Raw genomic sequence first — 20,550 nt, forward strand, 5'->3', positions numbered from 1 at the left:
AATCCCGTGCCACGTGGGAAAAAGCCCGCTTCGTCATTCTGGACGCGCTGGTTATTTCACTCACGCTCTCCGTCCACAACCGTTGTCTTCGCCCTTGCCCTTGCTGCTTCTTTTTCGATCCTCTTCGCAGAATCTTCCTCATTCAAATCGAAACAAAAGGGACGAATCCCGCCGATTCTGTCTGCGAAGCTCTTTGTGGTTCCGATTTGCTTCTTCGATTGAAAAGGTTCGTTTGCTCACTTCCGTTACCTGATGCGTTTTTCTTTTTCAAGGCATTAGTCGGTTGATTAGGTCGGTTGCTTCGATTTCGATTTCTGAATGCTTGGTTTGATTTCGCCGTTTAGGTTTCGGTTCGTTGATTTCATTAACACTCATTACTTGTTCGTCTCAAATTTTGTATATTGCTGCCTGGAAATTTCATTCGTCCTCTTTTTTTTTTTTTTCCCGTTTTTGCATATACTGTTTAGTTTTTGCTTTGATTTTAACGTACGATATCCAGGAAGTGATGTTTGTAGAGTTAAAAGGTCCGGTTTTGCTTTGAATATTCAATTTAGTGTTTTCTAAGTTGTTGAATTGATAAAGCTGGCTGGTCAAACTTGGTCTTGTTTGTCGGCTACTATTTCTGAATGATTTATTGTGATTATCCGTGGCTTATGGTTTATCTCTCTGAATAATCTTTTGACGATTTCTAAGTTTGATGGTCTGGTGATCATTGTACTTCTCGTGTACCTTTTTGTTCGAAGAATTTTTTCTGTCGGGATTCCTTTTTATATTTGCTACTTCGTGTAGAGTAAAATTTTCTGAAATGTATGGTTTTGATGTTCAACTGCTGAAAATATAGGAGAAGAGTTGTCAAAGGCTCTGGTTCAATTAGTTTTTTGAGTAGTTATCGTTACTTTATGGTCTGAAATAAGAACATGTTTAAGTTACAGATTATTTTATGTTGCTTTGTTTTACTTTTCACTGCCGATAAATCTTTAAAGCTTCTGAAGCTTTTCTATTCGTAACTTCTCTTGCTTTGAACAGATGGGAACAGGTAGTTGTATCTAGTGTTTCTTTTTCGATTTTCTAGCACATCTAATTTTTTTCTGTTTTATGCTTCATCTTGTTTCCAGCATTTTATGTTTGCCCTTTTTTTGGCTGTTTCCATTTATCATTAATCAGACCAATAATCTCTTGCCTTGTAATTTCTGGGTTTTCAGGTTTCATAATTTGGATTGGGTGATATAGTGCACAATGAGTACTCAAGCAGTCAGGGGGCCAGCTGCCAGAAGTGGTCGAAGGAGGAAGACAGGTTTGGACTTGGACCTGAACTGTTCCCCACCAAATGAGAATCAGGAACAGGGGGGACCTTCAATTCAATTGGTGCCTCAGGAAGTTCAAGCTGGCCAGCAACCGCCAGTTGCACAACGTGTGATGATTGACGTGGAGGCCATCGAAGACGATGATGTTGTTGAATCCAGTCCCAGGGCTTTTGCTGAGGCATGACTACAACCTTCTGTATTCTGATTTTATTGTATCTTAAATCTGCGTCATATTCATATGTTGGAAACTAATCTTTTCTCCAAATTTTCTTTCATCTAGGCTAAAAACAATTTGAGAAGAAATCGTAGGAGGACTAGAGTTGATGTGGATTTAGGTAACATGGCAACCCTTTCCTCCAATGTTTTTTCTTGATCAAAACATTATATGACATTTATTTTTTTAAATGAATTTTAATAACTCTTTCAAGAATTTCCTTTTTATTCTCTTTGAAATCATTTTTCACTTTACTTTATCTTCTTATGCCACTTTTCTTTCTAAACTCTATATGGATGTGGTAGTTTGATTCGATTGACCTGTTGACATTACGTAATATATGTTGCACGATATTCAGTCTACTACTAATCATGCGGTGCTTCATTCCACATTTCCACTCTGCTGTCCCTGTGACCGACTGGTTGATCTCTGGGATATTCTAGAAGAATCAAAGGGAGTGGAGTGGCAATGAAGCAGCTGATCATCTGTCTAAGCATGCTTGATCTGTTCCACCAGGTTTTCATGATGTGTTTGCTCATCGGTGGATTTGCTTGATTTTCTTGATCAGTTACTGAGTATTTGATTTAGGGAGTTCTGTGAAAAAGGTATGGAAAGAATTACGGAAGAGTTTTGGGGAGAAAACTAGCATATTGTGCAAGGTTGTCAGAATGGAGTTTAACTGAACTCATGAAAAAGAGATAGACTTGCAACATAAATTCATATCATAAACTTGCAAGAGTTTAATCTTATCGATGAATAGATATTAAAATATGTAAAATATAATTGAGAGGTAATATAAAATGTAAATCTTATCCAAGTTGCCATAAATGAGAAGAAATTTAGGTATGTTCTAAAATGCAATATTTTGATGAAGTTTAACAAACTTTATATGTAATTTTATTTATGAAGATCAATTTTTAATGTATTTATTTTATTTCATTTATTATTTATGCTAGAACAATTTCATTTAACCATGAAATTTGATCTTAGTAGTGAACCTTTGAAGATTAAATTCGCCATAGGGTCTTGAGTCCAAATACTGCACTGAGAAGAATAGCACAATCTAATTTAAAGATACAATTAAAACAATTTTTTTTTTGGAGAAAGCAGTTGTCTAATTAATTCAATATTGAATGATATATTTTTTCTAATTTTATCATTTTTTGAATTAATTTTGGAGGAAAATATAATGTATAGTTTACAAAATTGATCTATGCTTTATGACTTTAATCATTTTGATTACCCATATTGAAGAGGTGAATAATAAAATAGTCCTTCCATTTGTTAAGCATTTCAAGCTGCTGAACCATTGCGTTGGGGTTTGATCCTCAATGCTGCAACTTTTGGTTCAGCAATTTTATCAAAATTAACTTGCCCAATTCACTTCAGAAATGTCGAGTTGATAGAGCCTGCAAGTCACTCACAATTTAATATGATTGGATCGAGTTTATTGGTGGCTTAACTCATTTTGTAGACATAAATGGTGACTCTTAAATCTGTGAGTTAAGTCGTGTGTTTTTGACAGCAATGTTGCTGTGTTCAACTTCTCATATGTTGTACTGCTGAGTGTTTGTTTCAAGTGTTGTCCTGTTGTTTTTCTGAACTCTCTTGGTATAATCAACAGCAGCAACAAGCAGCCTTGTCTCACTAGGTGGTTTGTTGGTATAATCATTAACCACTATTATATAGGTTCTCACTATAAATAAGAAGTTTATGTAAGCCAGAACTCATTGACTACATTTCTCACATTCTCTCCAACCCTTTCTGATACAGTATAAATTACTGTGGGACAGTGGGTTTTCACTGGTAGCGCTCTGTCTGCTAGTCTGCTCAAAGAGGAATGGGATTGATTCTGATCATGATTTCTTGAATTTTTGTGGATTAATTGTTCATCAAGGAAAGCCAATTGTTGGTCATGCTGGACCTAAGTTCTTTGGGAACGTGAAATATTTTCTAGGTTGTGGTGACGGTGGAGGGTTTGATTACATCACTTTGCTAGATACTTGGTGCATGGGGTATAGGACAGGACATCCAATTAGTTATTTTGGGAATGGCATTTTGTAACAACTTGCTTATTGCTGGTTTTACGTTTTTTTTTTTTTTTTGTATTGCATTTGACATGAATAGTTGAGTCTGTCTCGCACTTTACACTAATGCCTGGACTGTAACTGTGACCAAAGATTATAAGGGTTGCATCAATGCTAATAAAAAACTCTTTTCACAAAGGTTCAGAAAGCTTATAAATAAGGAAGGGAAAACAGCATCAATTGAACAAAAGTAGTAGAATTGTTGAATAGTTTTCAGAAAATACAATGTGGATTTGACGGACGGTCATCTGTAAAATTTGGAGCACCTCTGCACAGTCTTGTAAGTTTCTTTGTTACTGATGGTAGTTGTTATTATCTTTTCGTTGTTCATGTCTATTACAGAAGAGTGGACTAGAGGAAACAATAATGATTGCAACAAACGCAGAAGAAGTTCCTCAAGCCAAACAATTATTAACTGCGATCTTTATGTAAACCTGGAAGCCAGTAACAGTTCTATGGTAATTGATTCTTTTGATTCATGTTATATTACTTTATGTCCCATGCTTTTTTTTCCAGATGCGTAACTTATGAATGTGCTCTGTTTTCTTACTGTTTATATGTTGATTTTAATATATCCTATTTCTTATTGCCATTAATGCATCAGGCATCTAGTGTATGGTTTATTCTTATTAAAGGAAATTCCTGTTATCTTGATTGCTGCTACCTTCAACCTCTTTAACAAATATTCATGTCATTGGTTCTGAAATCAAGTAATGCTTATGATAGACCTCTGTAATTCTGACAGAAGAGAGAAAGGGAGACAAAGAGAGAAAAGAGAGAAAGATAGAGAAGAGAGGCAAAGAGAGATATGAGAGGGATGAGACAGATAGGAGAAAACAGGGATAAACTAACCAACCTTACTAACTTTTATTTATTATTATTATTATATCATATCATCACATGTTCTTGTTATAAATAATTTTTCTTGGTTGCTTCTCAAGGGAAATGCTTTTGACTTAATGTTATGCAACTGAAAATTCGGCTATTTTTCTGCATACTTTTTGGTGTTGTTCATGAATAGGGTGTCCTAGAATATTTCACTATTTTAGTTCTACACATATCAAGCTTGTTCATCACTTCATACTTTACCAGCACACTCGTAACCATCATAAGTGGTAGCGGTACCCGGGTCATTGGTCCCATAATGGAACTGTGCCCCAAAATGCATGATTTTGAATGTGAGCTTTTCATGCCTTGGATCAATGAAAGTGATTATCTCACTTGACAATCATTGAGAGGGAGAGGGATGGATATAGGATATGAGAAAGAGGGATAGAGAGAATGGGGGAAATGTAGCCATTGAGTATTAATCTACATGTCTGGTCAAAAAGAGAAAAAAAGAAAGATTATTAATCTAAATGAGTATCTTATTTATAATGAGGATAAAAGACAATGCATTGATGAGTAATAATTATAAAATGATTTCCTGATTAATTTACAATCAATTCTAATAATATACAATCAAATCATATCCTAATCATGTCACAATCAACAAGAAGAATTAAAATCCACATATATGCCAACCTTAGGAGTCAGATAAGATCCAAAGTGAAATTCCTGGTAATATGGGAGAAAAAGAAATCAGAAATTTATGCTCCCAGATCCAGAACTGGAGTAGAGTTTTGGAAGGTGTGGCTTCCAATGTCAGGGAACTCTTGGTAGTTTGGTGATCAGTGGTGACTCAGTCATTGACCCTCCACTGGAGTTAGATGAAAGGAGTGAGGGGAAAGCGTGAGAAGTAGGGAAGGGATAGGTGTGGCGTGTTAAGTAGAATTTACCCAATTGTTGTCATGAGCATGAAACAGAGAACAAGTATCAAGAAATTATACTTAGGTTTGATTTTTATGCTTTAATTTTTCCACAGAAATCAATGGAAATATTTAAATTCCAATTAAAAAATTTAGTATAAAAAATTGTTACTATTTCATAGTTTTGTGAAATATATAATTTGGATAGGGTGAGTTGATACCATTTTTTAATATATTCAGTAGCTGGCTGAAAATGGTTCCGAATTCAAATTGCTGACTTGAATATTTCATTTACAGACGGAGAGCATGAGCATGCCACCGGAACCTCCAAAGAATCCTGTCTTTAACTGCCCAATATGTATGGGTCAATTAGTAGAAGAAACGTCAACAAGATGTGGTCATATATTTTGCAACAATTGCATTAGGGCTGCAATAAAAGTGCAAAGTAAATGCCCCACCTGCAGGAAAAAGGTTACTGTCAAAGAGCTTAGAAGGGTGTTTCTGCCAGCAACTAGTTAAAGGTTTGGCCAAAACCACAGATTATATAGATCGGTTGAAGTGCTTCCCCTTGTTTCTGACTTTGTAGGTGTAACAAGTGGTAGATTTAATATTTCCTACCACTACCTGCTGACTTTCAGCACAAGTGATGAAATGGTGGTGTAAGTTATATGAATTCAATTTTGTTAAGTTTCCAGTAATATATAAAGGGAATATGTAATATTCATGATACAATGAAAGGCTGATTTTTTAAATAGGGCGGTTAGTCAAGATAAGTCAATGCCCTACATGCTGTTTTGCACTTTCCAATCTGTGTTTTATGTCTTCCTCATTTTTGAATCTGAACTTCTTGTCGATAATCATAACTCCAGGGAAATATTGACCATGGACTGCACTTCTTGCAGATGATATTCTTGTTTTTTTGGTTGACCTCAATTGAGTCGAAATTTTAGCTACCCTTGATATCTAACGCTGGTTGCTTGAAAGATAAATTTCACTAATAGAAGACTTTGGTTACTGAGATTTTGGTTGTGAGAGAGAGCCACCTGAACTTCCAAAGTTGTTTAACTGTTAAATATAGATGGACCCTTCCTTAAAAGAGAGTTTGGCGGATGTTTTTTTTTCCCCCAACAACTTCACTACGGCTTCAATAAATGCACTGGATAAATGCTGTGATAGAGTTTGTTTCTCCCATCAACTAGTTGAAGGTATGACAAAGCAAGTGATATTGCTTCCTCTTCCTCAACCTCCTCTTTTAATTTTATTGATAGTGTTTATGTGACAAGTAGTGCATGACCAAAAGGCTGCCATTAGACGGTGTACCTGACTTGGACTCGTCTTTAGGGTGGTGAAATGTAAATGGGCCTAATTGTAAATTTGTTCAGAGACATTGTTTGGGTGTGCTTAAATTCTATAATCATATGGTACGATGAAAAAGTTTTTTATGAAATTAAAATTGGAATTGATATTGGGATATAATTGAGTTATATATATATATATATATATTTTGAAATTACAAGACAAGCCCAGGCTTGAACAAAAACTAAAGACATGAGAGGAGAGTCAGCTGTTCCTATCCTCCGGGAATAAATTCATGCATCGCGATGGGGGTTTATGTAGTACAACCAATTCTTCAGTGTTGTTGTGAGCTTCTTCAACTAGATAATCTGCAACATAATTGCTTTTCCTATTAGAGAAATACTGAACGTTTCCAAAAGAGAAAAGAGCATTTCGAGCTTGATGAAGCTCCTGGCGTAGGGGATGATCCGTGTTGTAACCTTGATGAAGGAGATTAATCAATTCAATGCAATCAACATGGCACTGAACTGGATTAACTCTGTACTGGTTGCATAATTGCAGGCCTTCCATAAGCCTATGTAGGTCAACAACTGTAGGTGGAAAAAGGTCGAGTCGCTTTTGAAAACCAATAATCCAATCCTCTTTTTCGTTTTTGATAATTCCACCGCATGTAGCAAATCCTTCCTTGTTTACAGAGCCATCCGTATCCAGTGGATAGTGTCCTTTGGGGGGTGATGCCATCTATTTGCAACCACATCCATAGACTTGAATATTTGATGTTGGAGTTTACCATTTGCTGCAGTTTCCATCAGATGGGACTTGATTTTTTAAGTAATTTCACTTGCATTAAAATGATTTCCTTCCATTGCTCTCCTACATCAATTTTTCCATAGTAGCCAGCATGTTGGACAAAAAATTTTGATCCAAGGCCGTTGGTGAAATTGAGTATTACCCAATTGATGTTGAGCATTGTACTTTAACTAGACTTGCAAATCAGATGAAAAAAACAAAGGCAGATAAACTGGGTTAATTAAATTCAACCAAACTTTCGTAGCTGTTGTACACTCGCGAAGGATGTGTATTATACTCTCCTCACTAGAACATTCAAAGGAACACCTCTCATTATGTGAAATGCCTCATCTCGCTCTGAGTAGGTTTGTAGGAAGTCGCTCATGGAACACTTGTTAGAAAAAATGCTTAACTTGTTTAGAAATTGGCCAGTGCCATAATTTTTTTCAAAAAGGTTCTTTGGGGTTGGTATTAAGAATTTTCAAAAAATTATAAGCCACTTTGACACTAAAATGATCATCTAAGGAATGTCTCCAAGTAAATACATCTTCCTGACCCTCACGAGGAGGATTAATCATTTTGATTTTCTGAATGACCCAATTGGAAAGATATTTGGCCCATTTTCTGACATCCTAATCATCATTGGGTAGAACGAATTGGTTCACCTTAGCCTTTGGGTCAACGGAGCTTATGTTGCAAGAAATGAAGTGCATAAGTGGCTCATTAAGAGGTGTCTATAGGTCCTACTAGCAGCTGGTAGCATTATCATTATTAATTTTCCTACCCATTCCTTTATTGAAATTATCCCACACTGAGACAATGTTGTTCCAGATGACAGATGCCTCCTTCTTGGTAATTTTAGGAAACCCATCTGCACCACAGTTGTATTTTTTTTTTGAATACAAGGCCACGGTAAAAGAAAACCGTGCAAAAGGACCAAATCAGCTTATGTCAAAAGACAAAAAACTTCTACAATCATTAGGAACGTCATTGAGAATCGTAGTGTCAAAATGGTCGCTAGAGGCCTTATGAGCTAAGAGATCAGCACAACGATTTGCTTCTCTGTAGACGTGATCCAGGGTGACCTTCCAGTTCCTCATTATGAGATTTCTAATGCTTTTTATGATAGTTAATAGCGGATGACCCTGATCTAGATTGCCATTAATGAGGGATATGGCCTCCATTGAGTCGGTGTGAACATTAAGTCTAGGAATTTTAGCATTCCAGCAGATGGTTAGGCCTTCTAGAATCTCGATAAGCTCAGCAGCTGTGATATGTTAGTAACCAAGGTTTTTAGTGAAGCCTTTGATCCAGTTACCCTTGTCATCTCTTATAAGCCCTCCACAGGCTGCGGCACCATTTTGTTTGACTGAGCCATCAACATCAAGTCTCATCCATCTAGGCTTTGGAGGCTTCCAACTTGCTTCATGTCTAGTATCTAAGATGTGTGAATGAACATACTTGGACTGGAGCTGCATGTCAATTATAATTTGTTGGGTGTTAGAAAAGGCAATGTCTTTGTCCACAATATCATTTTTAGCAAAAATTTCCTTGCATCTTGCTTTCCAAATGTTCCAACAGGCTTGAGCAAAGAGTTTCTTCCAAGATAATCCTCTAGTATAACTGCTTCCTGCTTCGCTATTAGCATTCCAAATTATCCAGTCCTGTACAGGAAGAGAAAAAAAGTTATTATATTTGGAAGGGCTAACTAATTTTTTCCAAACCTTTTTAGCTTCTTTACAATCTCGTAAGATATGAATAGAAGATTCAGGAGAATTACAACCCCATCGGCAGGTGCTATGCTGTAAAGTATTTCCATTAGCGAGCATAACATTTATTTGTAAGCGATCCCATGCTGCTTTCCAAAGGAAATACTTAATCTTTTCATAAGTAGGCCAATTCCAGATTTTAGACCAAATATCATTGGAATCCTGAGCCTGATGGTTTTCTATAGCTTTGTAAGCAGATTTTATAGAAAAGTTTCCATCTGAGGAGGGTCTCCAAATAAGAATGTCATCGTCACCCTGAGTCTTTGGAGGTTGAACAAGAGCGATATGTTTAATAATATTTAGGCGGAGGTATCTTTTTAAAAGATCTAAATTCCTCCCTCCATTGGGCCTGCAGAAATCCAAAACTCTTGTATGAAGAATAGAGTCGGCGTTTTGAGAGGCATGATAGACAAGAGGATCAGGCAGGGAAGTCCATCTATCATACCAAAAGGATGTTTTGTTACCTTTACCAATCTTCCAACCAACTAGAGACATAAATTTGTCCCAAATTTTGCAAATGCTACTCCAGGTGTAGGAGCAGGAATTAGGTCTGACAACCATAGGGATAGTCAGTCGGTTGCATTTATATTTATCCCTTAGAACTCGAACCCAAAGACAGTTTGTTTTAGTGAGGATGCCCCAGTAAAGCTTCATGATAAAGGCAATATTATGGCTTTTAAGTTTTCTAAGGCCAAGACCGCCAACCTTTTTATCAGATGTGACACAATCCCAAGATATAAGGTGAGGTTTTTTCCTCCCATCAGAAGAGTCCCAAAAAAAATTTCTAGAAATTTTATCCAACTCTGCTAACACATTATCAGGTAATAGAATAGTTTGCATAGTGTAGCTAGGGACAGTCGAAAGAACAGATTTTATAAGGACAGATTTTCCTGCCATGTTAAGGTAACGACTTCTCCAATTTTCCAATTGTGAATTCGTCTTCTCAATTAAAGGCGCAAAAGTGAGCTTCGTAACCTTCTCATGAATGATAGGGATTCCAAGATATTTTTCAAGGTTACCGGTGAGAGAGATTCCAAGATTATCGCTAATTTGTAAAGCTCTGTTGATATTGACATTTCTAGAGCAGAAAAGTTTAGATTTGTCAGCATTGATCTTTTGCCCAGAAGCTTTACAAAAATCAGAGAGGCATTGTAGAATGATTTGCGTTTGAGAAAGAGATAGTTCTGTAAAAAGCAACAAATCATCAGCAAAGAATAAGTGAGAAATAGGGGGCCCATTAGGTGTTAGTCTAATATGTTTCCATTCATTTTTATCGATGTTACTAAGAATACAATGACTCAGGCGTTCAATACAGAGAACAAAAATATAAGGGGAAAGAGGATCTCCCTGACGAATGCCGCGAGAAGGCCTAAACTCTTCAGTTGGTTCGCCATTCCAAAGGATTTTCATTCGGGAGGTGGAAATGGCTGCCATGATAAGTTTTCTGAAGTGATTGTTTATGCCAATGGAGATAAGAGTATCGTCAATGAAATTCCATGAAAGTCTGTCAAAAGCTTTTTCAAGGTCAACCTTGAGAGCCATGAAACCTTTTTTACCAGTTTTCTTCCTCATAGAATGAATGACTTCTTGAGCGATAATAATATTGTCACTACTCTGCCGTCCCTGGATGAAGCTACTTTGATAATCACCAATTAAATGATTCATGCATGCGCGCATTCTTGTAGAAAGAATTTTGGTGATGATTTTATAACTAACATTGCAAAGAGAAATAGGCCGGAAGTCTTTAATACAAGTAGGGTGATCCATTTTAGGGATTAAGGTAATAAAAGTGTCGTTAATCTCCCTTATAGAATCCGGGTCTGTAAAAGCCTTTCTGACCAGATTAAAGATGCTATCTTTAAGATCATTCCAATAAGAATGAATGAATCCAGTATTGATACCATCGGGGCCTGGGGCTTTAAATGCCCCAATATCAAAGGCAGCATTTTTAATTTCTTCTTCAGACACATCCCTATGCAAAGATTGAAGTTGGACAGGGGAAAGAGGAGGAAAGCAAGTGGCAGTAGAGAGTTTGGGCCTAATAACGTTGTCTTCCTTAAAAAGGTCTTTAAAGAAGGAAACTGCCATGTTCTTGAGGGTGATAGGGTCTTCCACCCAGTTGTTGTCAACATTTTTAAGTGATAAGATTTGATTTCTTTTCTTTTTGATGATAGATGTAGTATGAAAGAATTTGGTTGGTATTTTGGTCACCCCATATAAGCCATTTACATCTTGATTTCTGGAACCAAATCATCTCTTCTTGTAAAAGAATTTTATTGTAATCTTCCTAAAGGGATGTTTCTAATTTTCGAAGGAAATAATTATCTTTGTAGCTTTTGTTCTTATCGATGCCATCCAATCTCTTCAGTATTCTTTTCTTCTTGGAAGAAATATTGCCAATTATATCCTTATTCCAAGTAGTAGCCATATTGGCAAAGTTAGAAGCTCCTTCTGTCCAGTTATTATTGATCCAAGAGTTCTTGACCATAGGATGAAAGGATTCCTCAAGCATCCAAGCATTATGGCATCAAAAAGGTATAGACTGGTTTTTATAAGAAGACTCTTTGAAAAGTTGAATTCTAATTGGACGGTGATCAGAACCATATCTAAGCAGATGAAAGGAAGTAGCTTGATGAAATTTAAGTCTCCAATCAGTATTGAAAAAAGCCTAATCAATCCGTTCTTTAACATTACCTTTTTCCCAAGTAAATCTATTACCACAGAAATCGAGTTCAAGAAGATTGGAAGAATTAATACATTGTCTAAAAATTTTCATGGATCTCCAATTGAAACTTTCCCCACCACTCTTGTCATCATATGAAAGATAGGAATTGAAATCACCAACAATAAGCCAAGGATCAGTAATAGTATGGGCAAGGGAATTAATAGAATCCCAAAGCAGATCACGTTGGAAATGATTGGGATCACTATAAACACAAGATAGCAAATAAGAGCAATTTTTAGCTAAGATATTAACCCTACAATGCAATAGTTGCACATTAGAGTAAATATAGTCAATATTAACAAAATCATTATTCCAAAGTAACCAAATACCGCCAGCATAACCAGTAGCTTCAACACTAATCCAGTCAGAAAAGCCTAATTTTTTAACAATATTATCCGCTCTAGAACCACTAGCTCTAGTTTCAAGAAGAACTAGAATTTGAGTATTAAAATTTTTTGTCATATCTTTAATACGTGAAGGAAAATTCTTAGCACAAGAACCTCTACAATTCCAATAAATTAAATCCATAATAATAATGATAATAAAAGAAAAGGAGAAGATAAACCTGTATGGAGATTACTCAACATGATCATCACTAAAATCATCATTTTCAAGATCATCGCAATGGGCAGATTTGCTAAAGTCTTCATCTAAGAGATCATCCTTAAGAATATCATCCACATCATTTCCTTGAATGGGTTCGTTTAGCTCAGCTTCCATAGCAGAAAGATCATTCACCAAGACTTTAGAAGAGACATCATAGAATTGGGTTTCTGGAACGATGCTAAGGTTGATATTAGGATCAGGAGGTTCTTTATGATCACTTCTAGAGGAGGTAAAGATGATGTAATTTTGCTGGCTGGAGGCAATTAGATCCTCATTATTATTTTTCCAGACACTCATATCAGGTGTGAAAGCATTATCAGTCGGATTATGATCAAAGTTGTTCCCTTGGGCATTTATTTTCATTGCTTCGTTTATGAGCTTAGAAGTGGAGCCCAGATTCCTCTTGTTGCCTTTAACCATGTTATGTACACGTTTGGACTGCTTGTTAGAGACGTTATTGGGCTCAACTTCATTTGTGGCCTTCTTTCCTAAATTGACCATTTTTGGGCTTACCCATTCGAAACTCGGCCCAGGTCTGTCAATTTTGGCCATTTTCTCTCCTCCGTTACTTTCTCTTGGCCTTACTTCATCAGTTTCCTCATCCTCTCTCGCTTGATTTCTTTTCGTACCAGTCAGATCTTTCCTCCTCCAAATCTGTCTGACAATCCTCATAGGTGGAGGCTTAGATGGACCGTTGGAGGTGTGTTCTCTCTGATTTGCGCCGCTAGCGTCCTGGTTGAGGTCGGCGAGGACGTCAAATCATGATCTAGAAGCAAAGGTTTATCCGCGATTGTGACGTGTGGTCTGGGAATCCGCTGGGTTTCTCGGGAATCGAGAGTTTTTTGAGGGTTTGTACTTTATCCATTCTCCATATTCATTTTCCGACAGGTCGGGATTATTTCTCGGTGAGTCACGAGATGTTTGGTTAATATAATCATCTTGAGCTTTCTTTGAATACCTTTGGTTATTGTTGATGGTGTTGTTCTGGCCGGTAGGTTGTTCTCTTTCTGTAGGTCAATTTTCACTTTTGTTCTTTGAGTTATAGGGGCAGATATTTTTATTATGCCCATAGCATCCACACCTAAAGCAGATTAGGTTTAAACTTTCATATTCTATGTTATATAGTTCATCACTGATTAGTAATCTCGGTACTAATTTTTTCTGGAGATCAACTTCAACACTAATCCTCACGAACTTCCCTCTTTTCGTCTTTCCCTGTTTGTCTTTGGAATTAGTTTCAGATAAAGAGTTGGAATCAACTTTCAGAGTTCTTCCAATGCAATTTCTTAATCTCCATAGAATTTCTTTGTCATAGCATTGAATAGGGATATTAGATAATCTAACCCAAAGTGCGACCTTGCCTAAGATATTAGAGTTCGGATTGAAATTGGGTGCCCAACGTTGCACAAGAATACAGTGATCAAAAATTGTCCAGGGGCCATCGTTTAGGATTTTATCATAGGCAGATTGATCATTGGTTCTAATAATGCAATAACAATTAACCAGATCAATCAATTCAAAATCTCTTAGTTGCCACATTTTAGCTAACCTGGGCTTTAGAGATTTGGGATTGAGGTGTAATCCAAGAGTATTGATGACTATGGCATCCATCCATGGCAAGCATATATTCTTCCATTCTTCGTTAGAGATTTGGAGGGCTGGGTACTGGTCCATCAGTATTTTTGTTCTTTCAGATGGTGACCAATCTGTCTCCAGTTCTTTTGCAAGTGCTTCATTTCTATGGCTAGATTCCTTTCCAGCTTTGATTCCATAGCAACCATTGTAGCCTATGAGTGACTCCTTATAAGAGATAGGAGCTTTAATTCCTTGAGGTATTGAATGGTTGTTATGGATTTCTTTTTCAGCAGGGGCATTGTGTGATTGCCTTTCCATTTGTTGGTCTGGGTGATCCACAGTCTGGATATGTGATTGGTGTTGAGATTCTAGATGTGAATGTTGTTGAGCTTTTGTTTCTTTGTCGATCATCACCTCATCTGGTTTAGAGTTGTTTCTGCGCAGTAAGTCAGTTTCCTCCTTTGATGCAGGTGGATTTATAGCCTCTTTAAGTGAATGTATTACTGAGAAGATAAAGCTTGGATTGATTGCTTGTTTGGTGATCATGGAGAAGAGCAGAGCGATTCCAAACCCAGAAAATTTTTTAGAAAGCTTGTGTCTTGAAGAGTGTGCTGTAAGGAAGATGTTGAGGGAAGCTTTTTAGAGTGTTCCACCACAGTTGTATTTAGCTCTAAGGCATGTACTCTAGAGAGAATGTGGTTTTACCACTAAGTTCCAATATAATTTCATTTTAAAAGCTCGGTTCTATAAATGAAGATCTTTGAATCTAAGACCACCAAACTCCTTCGCTTGCTTCAAAATGTCCCAAGCCATAAGATGTAGTTTCCTCCCTTCTTGACCTTGGTTCTAATAAAATGATATGTTAGTTTTCTTGGTATCCTTCATAATACCTTTAAGGATGAGCATGGATTGCATTTGGTAGCTAGGGATAGCATTGATGACAGATTTAATAAGAACAGCCCATCCCATTGGGGAGAGATACCGACCCTTCCAAGTAGACAGTTTCTTTTGAACTTTCTGAAGGATCGGTCTGAATGTTGTAGTTAAGGCTCTATGATGTATCAAGGGCACCCCCAAGTATTTGCCCAAACCCACTGTTAAGCTAATACCAGTAAGTCACTCAATTCTTTTTCATGGTTGAAACATATATTTTTTTGAAAAGAAAGCCTTGGATTGCTTAAGTTAATCTTGTGTCCTGACATTACAAAAGGTAGTCATAGTGTCATGGATAACCCTCATATATGATCGAGAAGCTTCTGCAAAGAGAAAGAGGTCATCTGTGAAGAACAAGTGGGATAAAAAGGGTCCATGGCAGCTGAGCTTAAGAGGCTTCCATTTTTTGTCATTTACCTTCATATTGATCAAATGTCCTAGTTGTTCCATACATAAAATGAATAGATAAGGACTAAGAGGGTCACCTTGGCGAATGCCCTGTAAAGGTGTAAGAGCTTCAGTCTCCACCATTCCAAATGACCTTCATAGTAGTAAGAGACACACTCGCCATGATAACACTGATGAAATCTTGCTTGAGACTAACATTGTGAAGGGTGTCTTCCAAGAACTTCCAATCTAGTTTGTCATATGCTTTCTCCATATCCACTTTGATGGCCACATACCCTTTACTCCTCATTTTATTACACATTGTATGGATGGCCACTTAAGCAATTATAATGTTATCAGAGCCCTGACGCCCTGAAATGAAGTTGCATTGGTTTGGTGCAATAACCTTATCTAGCATACTTTTCAGCCTACTAGCTATGATTTTCATAATGACTTTCAGGCTGACATTGCACAGTGAAATGGGTCGAAACTCTTTGAGAGATATTGGATGCTCAACCTTCAGAATTAATACTATATTTTTGTCATTGATATCTTGTATCTTCAGAGGATTTTAGAAAACTTCTTTAACAAGGTCACAGATTTTATGGTCCACTAAATTCCATTGACTTTGTAAGAAATGAGCTTGAAGACCATCATGTCCAGGGGCTTTGAAGGCACCCATGCTAAAAGCTGCATTTTTTATTTCCCCATAAGTAGTAGCATCTTGAATGTAGTTCAATTTCATGTTGCTGATAATTGGAAAATCATTTGGCCACTTTGCCTCTCTTGGTGATGTTTGTTCACTAGTGTATAGGGTCTTGAAGAAATTACAAGTCATTTGTTTAAGGACTTCTTTATCTGAGACCTAATTTCCTGAGTCATCTTGTAAGGCATCAATATTACCTCTTTTACACTTTAACATGGTTGTGGCATGAAAATACTTAGTATTTTGTCCCCCCATTGGAGCCATTTGCACCTAAACTTTTGTAACCAAATCATTTCCTCTTGTGCTAGTAGTTTTTGATAATCCTGCCATGATCTCTTTTCAAGTCGATACAGTCCTTGATGATTGCAAATTTGGCATTGCCTATCAATACCTTCGAGTCTCTTGAGTGTTGCATATCTCTTTCTTAGTATACTACCAATGTGGCTTTCATTCCATTCTAAAGCTGTTCTGCTGAAGGTGTTGACACCATTAGCCCAATCTCTACTATCTCAAGCATCCTTCACAATATCTGAGAATTCCTCTTGGAGTGCCCAAGCAGCTTGGTACATGAATCGTTTTTATTTAATCCTTTTCTGAGAATGAGTCTTATTAGAAACAACCAATAACCGGTGGTCAGATTTGTAGTGAAGATAATGAAAGACGTTGAAGTGAGGGTGGCTTTCCTCTGATCGAAGATTACAAAAAGCCCAATCCAAACGTTCTTTGACTTTTTTTCCTCCCAAGTAAACCGATCCCTCATGAATGGAATCTCCATGAGTTCAGAATTAGTAATGCAGTCATTAAATTGAGTTATAAAATTTAGTTTGGTATAAAGATGAAATCTTGATATAATTCTAATGATAATTTTATGTATTTTAAATAAAGAAATACCAAAATGTCCCTTGCTTAACAAAGGAAAGGAAGTCTCACCACTCGCAACTTTCAACTGCAATTACGCTTCTTCCCCATCGACAAGATTGAGATATTTAAAAGATTTTTAGATTTAATCAACATGAACAAGATTTGAAAGATTTCATATTTGCAACATTTTCACATTCAATCAACATACACAACGTTTGCAAGATTCTCCAAATAAACCATATTTCAAAAAAAAAAAGTTGCCCGAGCTCGCCAGCCCATCTTCTCATTCAATATGCAGAGACCAGTGTCATTGGAGAAGCTCAACCTCTTATAGATGTTGCCTTCTTGATGCGTTTGGTAGCAGAGGGAGATATCTCCGAGGTCGGTCCCGTTAGTATTATAGTTTGGAAATTGAGTAGCTAGAGGGATCATTGGATGGAGACAAGATCTAATCTGGGTTTTTATTTTTTAATATAAATCATGATTTAAATTTGAATAATGAATAATGGAATGCTCTTTATTTTCAATAACTATGTATTTGAATTTCAAATTCTTGAAACTACCAAATAATTGTCCATTAATGAATTTAAATCATGTTTATTGCCATCAATAAAATTAAATTGTATTTAATGGATTATTCTCCTGTTATAAAGGAGAGGCTGCCAGATTAAGCAATTATGAAATTTTAAAATTTGTGTCTCTCTATAATTCTGTCTATTTTTTACTTTGAAATTCGTGTGATCAAGGAAGCTTCAAAAGTTGCTGTCTACTTGTCTCTATAGTACATGTAATAACTCTTAAGAGTGGTTTGCCAAATACCTTGCAGCAAATATAATGGGGGCGAATAACACTTGAAGGACAGTGTGATATACATAAGTTTTTGAGCATAGCCTTCAAATAACATCTGTTCTAATAGGTCCAAGTAGCCGTGTGGAATGCCGACATGGTTGTTAATGCGCAGAGGATGGTAGAAGCAGAAGGGATAGCGGCAGCTTGGGTTCTGTAAAATTGACTTCATTTGAGAAGAGCAAGATTGTGATAGAAATTGAAGCTAACCTCTATCCCATCCCATCCCATAACTCTCTTGAGTGAAGATGATGGATTTAGAACAAGAAGATCAAGACAGAGGAGACCAAAGCCAACATGGTGGCACCAAAGCTGGGGGCTAAAGGGGTGGCAGAGGTGCAACAGCGAAGGGTGGAGCCATTCACTGGCTTTGGATAGGTGTGAGGGTGGATCGAAAAGCTGAAGATTGAAGGGTTAAAAGAGATATAAGTTTGGATTCTAGAGAGAGTTGCCCGATGGAATTTGATTCTTGGAGTTTTGATGGAGTTGGAATCCATATAGGCTCATATTCCTATTTACCAAATTCTCCAAAATAACGATTCCTATTCTATTTACATTTTCCTTCTTATGATTCCCCCTATACCAAACATGGTCTAAATGAAGGCAGGCCTATGATCCAATTTTATATTTCACATTTTATATGGACGAGAGGTTTTTCCCACTTTTCTCTTTCCTTTGTATGAGTGGTTCAATTACCAAACAAATAAGTGCATGTTTGATATATGAAAGAGTACTATTTTCTAGAAAGAAAATGAAAAATAAATTTAGGAATAAAATGAGATAGGTATGTTTCTCATTTTCTTTCAAGAGAACATTTGTCTAACTATTAAACATTGCATAAATGAAAGGGAACTTTGATCCAATTCTATACTTAACCTTTTATTGGGATGAGAGGTTTTTCCCACTTTTCTCTTTCCTCCATATGAATGGTTCAATTACCAAATAAATAAGTGCATGTTTAATACATGAAAGAGTGCTTCTAAAGAGAAAATTGAGAAATATATCTTTTAAAGAACAATTTTCTACTTATTAAACATTGCATAAGGGTAAATAGTTTCTACTCCCTTGAGTGATGCCCGATTTATCTGGCCCTTCTCTTTGTTTATGAAAAATCACATTATATTCCCTCAAAGTTGGGATAAAATCTATGAAATAAAAACCTCATTTTGGTACCTCACCGATGCGGTATTTTATCAGTTTGATCGCTGATAAATTTGTCTTGATTAAAATCATAGTTAAACCGTGATTAAATTGATTATGAATAAATCATTTTAATAAACCAGTCAATATATTAATTTAATGATTTATTGATTCAACTGAACAAATGAATGAAAATGATAGATTATAAGAATAGTGGATGAATGAAATAAAATCGAAATCAAAGTTTGACTGTGTCGTGTTCATCATTAATTCGTTTTTTTCTGGCCATTCTTTTTTTTTTCCTGGGACAAGCTTCTTGTTATTAAGTTCTCATCTCTTTCGGTCATTTAAAAAGCATTTTTGGATTTTTTTTTCTTGACCATACTCTTCATTTATTATTTCTTTCTCGATCAAATTGAAAATCAGATCACACAATCACCACCAATATTCTTCTCGCCGTGCTGCGTTATCCTGCAGGGTCTTAATTTTATGTTCCCCCCTTTTTTAATTCGACGTAGTTTCATATTCCACACACAGCTAAATATAATAATAAATATATGTATTTATTCTCAGAAATTTATATGGAACTGAAAAATTCAAAGGATATGCTAAGTGAAAATTTAGCAGCTCTAACCCCCCGGGGGGGGTACTCTTTCCTTTAAAAGCTATAAAGTATTTTAATTGAATTATATCACAACCAGTTCACAGAAGAAATTCTTATAGAATGTTTATTCAAAGAAGCAGCAAATCACATATACAGCCATTAGCAGGCTCACTAATGTACACCATATAAAACGTACCCTAGAAGCTATTTAGGGCACAACCAATTCATCATCAAGCTAAGCCAAATATAATGCATGCAAATTATTTATAGGATATTAGGGCATGCATGCAAACCCTAAATACCACACAACCACAAGCACACACGTAAGCAATAAGCTTTCATTTCACTCCATAATGATGATATTAAATTATTAATATCATGGAGAATGATAAGTAGGGGCAAGGTTGCCAACTTCAGAGGTACTGTCATGGCCATCATTATTATTATAACCAGAAGCTTTAGGGTTAGGGTTTGTGGTTTTGACATGTTTGAACCACCAGAAGGGACCGGGACCAAAAAAGAGCCATGGATGAAGCAGACCAAGTCCCCAAGGTCCCCAAAAGAACTTAGAAGCGCCATACAGCTTATCTTCACTGTGATTATCATCCACGTTAACCTTCTCGCCGTGGCCACCGCCGCCTGGCATGCTTCTTCCTGCTGCAACAGCTTCAATGGCATTCAGAAATGGCGTGGCTATGAGAGCCAAAACCAGGAAAGCACAAGTGAGTTTGGCCATGGAATGAGCTCTGGCGGTTCTTGATCTGTTTCTCTTGGTTTTGCATGTAGAGGATTGTCTATGACCCTAATTTATAGAACTTCAAGTGAGAGTGATGAGATCTCCTCACCTTCTGGTTTTCCTGATAAGGAAACATGGGAATCTAATTAAATTTGCTTTCCCATGAAGGATCAGATCACTGAGAGGATTAATATTACTTTTCTTGAAAGTAATTTCAATCTGTC

At 36.5% G+C, this 20,550-nt stretch overlaps 2 protein-coding genes across 2 annotated transcripts in view; both read left to right on the top strand.

Moving 5' to 3' along the window:
- LOC129288754 (uncharacterized) lies at positions 1-6,806 on the top strand. The gene is made up of 6 exons (XM_054925486.1): positions 1-226; positions 1,203-1,482; positions 1,585-1,639; positions 3,948-4,063; positions 5,651-5,874; positions 6,256-6,806. The coding sequence occupies exons 2-5, from the start codon at positions 1,237-1,239 to the stop codon at positions 5,870-5,872; spliced, it is 639 nt and encodes a 212-aa protein (XP_054781461.1). The 5' UTR covers positions 1-226; positions 1,203-1,236; the 3' UTR covers positions 5,873-5,874; positions 6,256-6,806.
- LOC129288755 (uncharacterized) overlaps positions 6,432-20,550 on the top strand; it is an 18,080-nt gene continuing 3,961 nt past the window's right edge. The window contains exon 1 of the mRNA XM_054925487.1: positions 6,432-6,558. Within this exon, the coding sequence (XP_054781462.1) occupies positions 6,432-6,558 (127 nt within the window). The remainder of the gene's footprint in view (positions 6,559-20,550) is intronic.

This window comes from Prosopis cineraria, unplaced genomic scaffold, assembly GCF_029017545.1.
Source record: "Prosopis cineraria cultivar Desert tree isolate PC_DT_omini unplaced genomic scaffold, ASM2901754v1 PC12, whole genome shotgun sequence".
Classification (NCBI taxonomy): Eukaryota; Viridiplantae; Streptophyta; class Magnoliopsida; order Fabales; family Fabaceae; genus Prosopis; species Prosopis cineraria.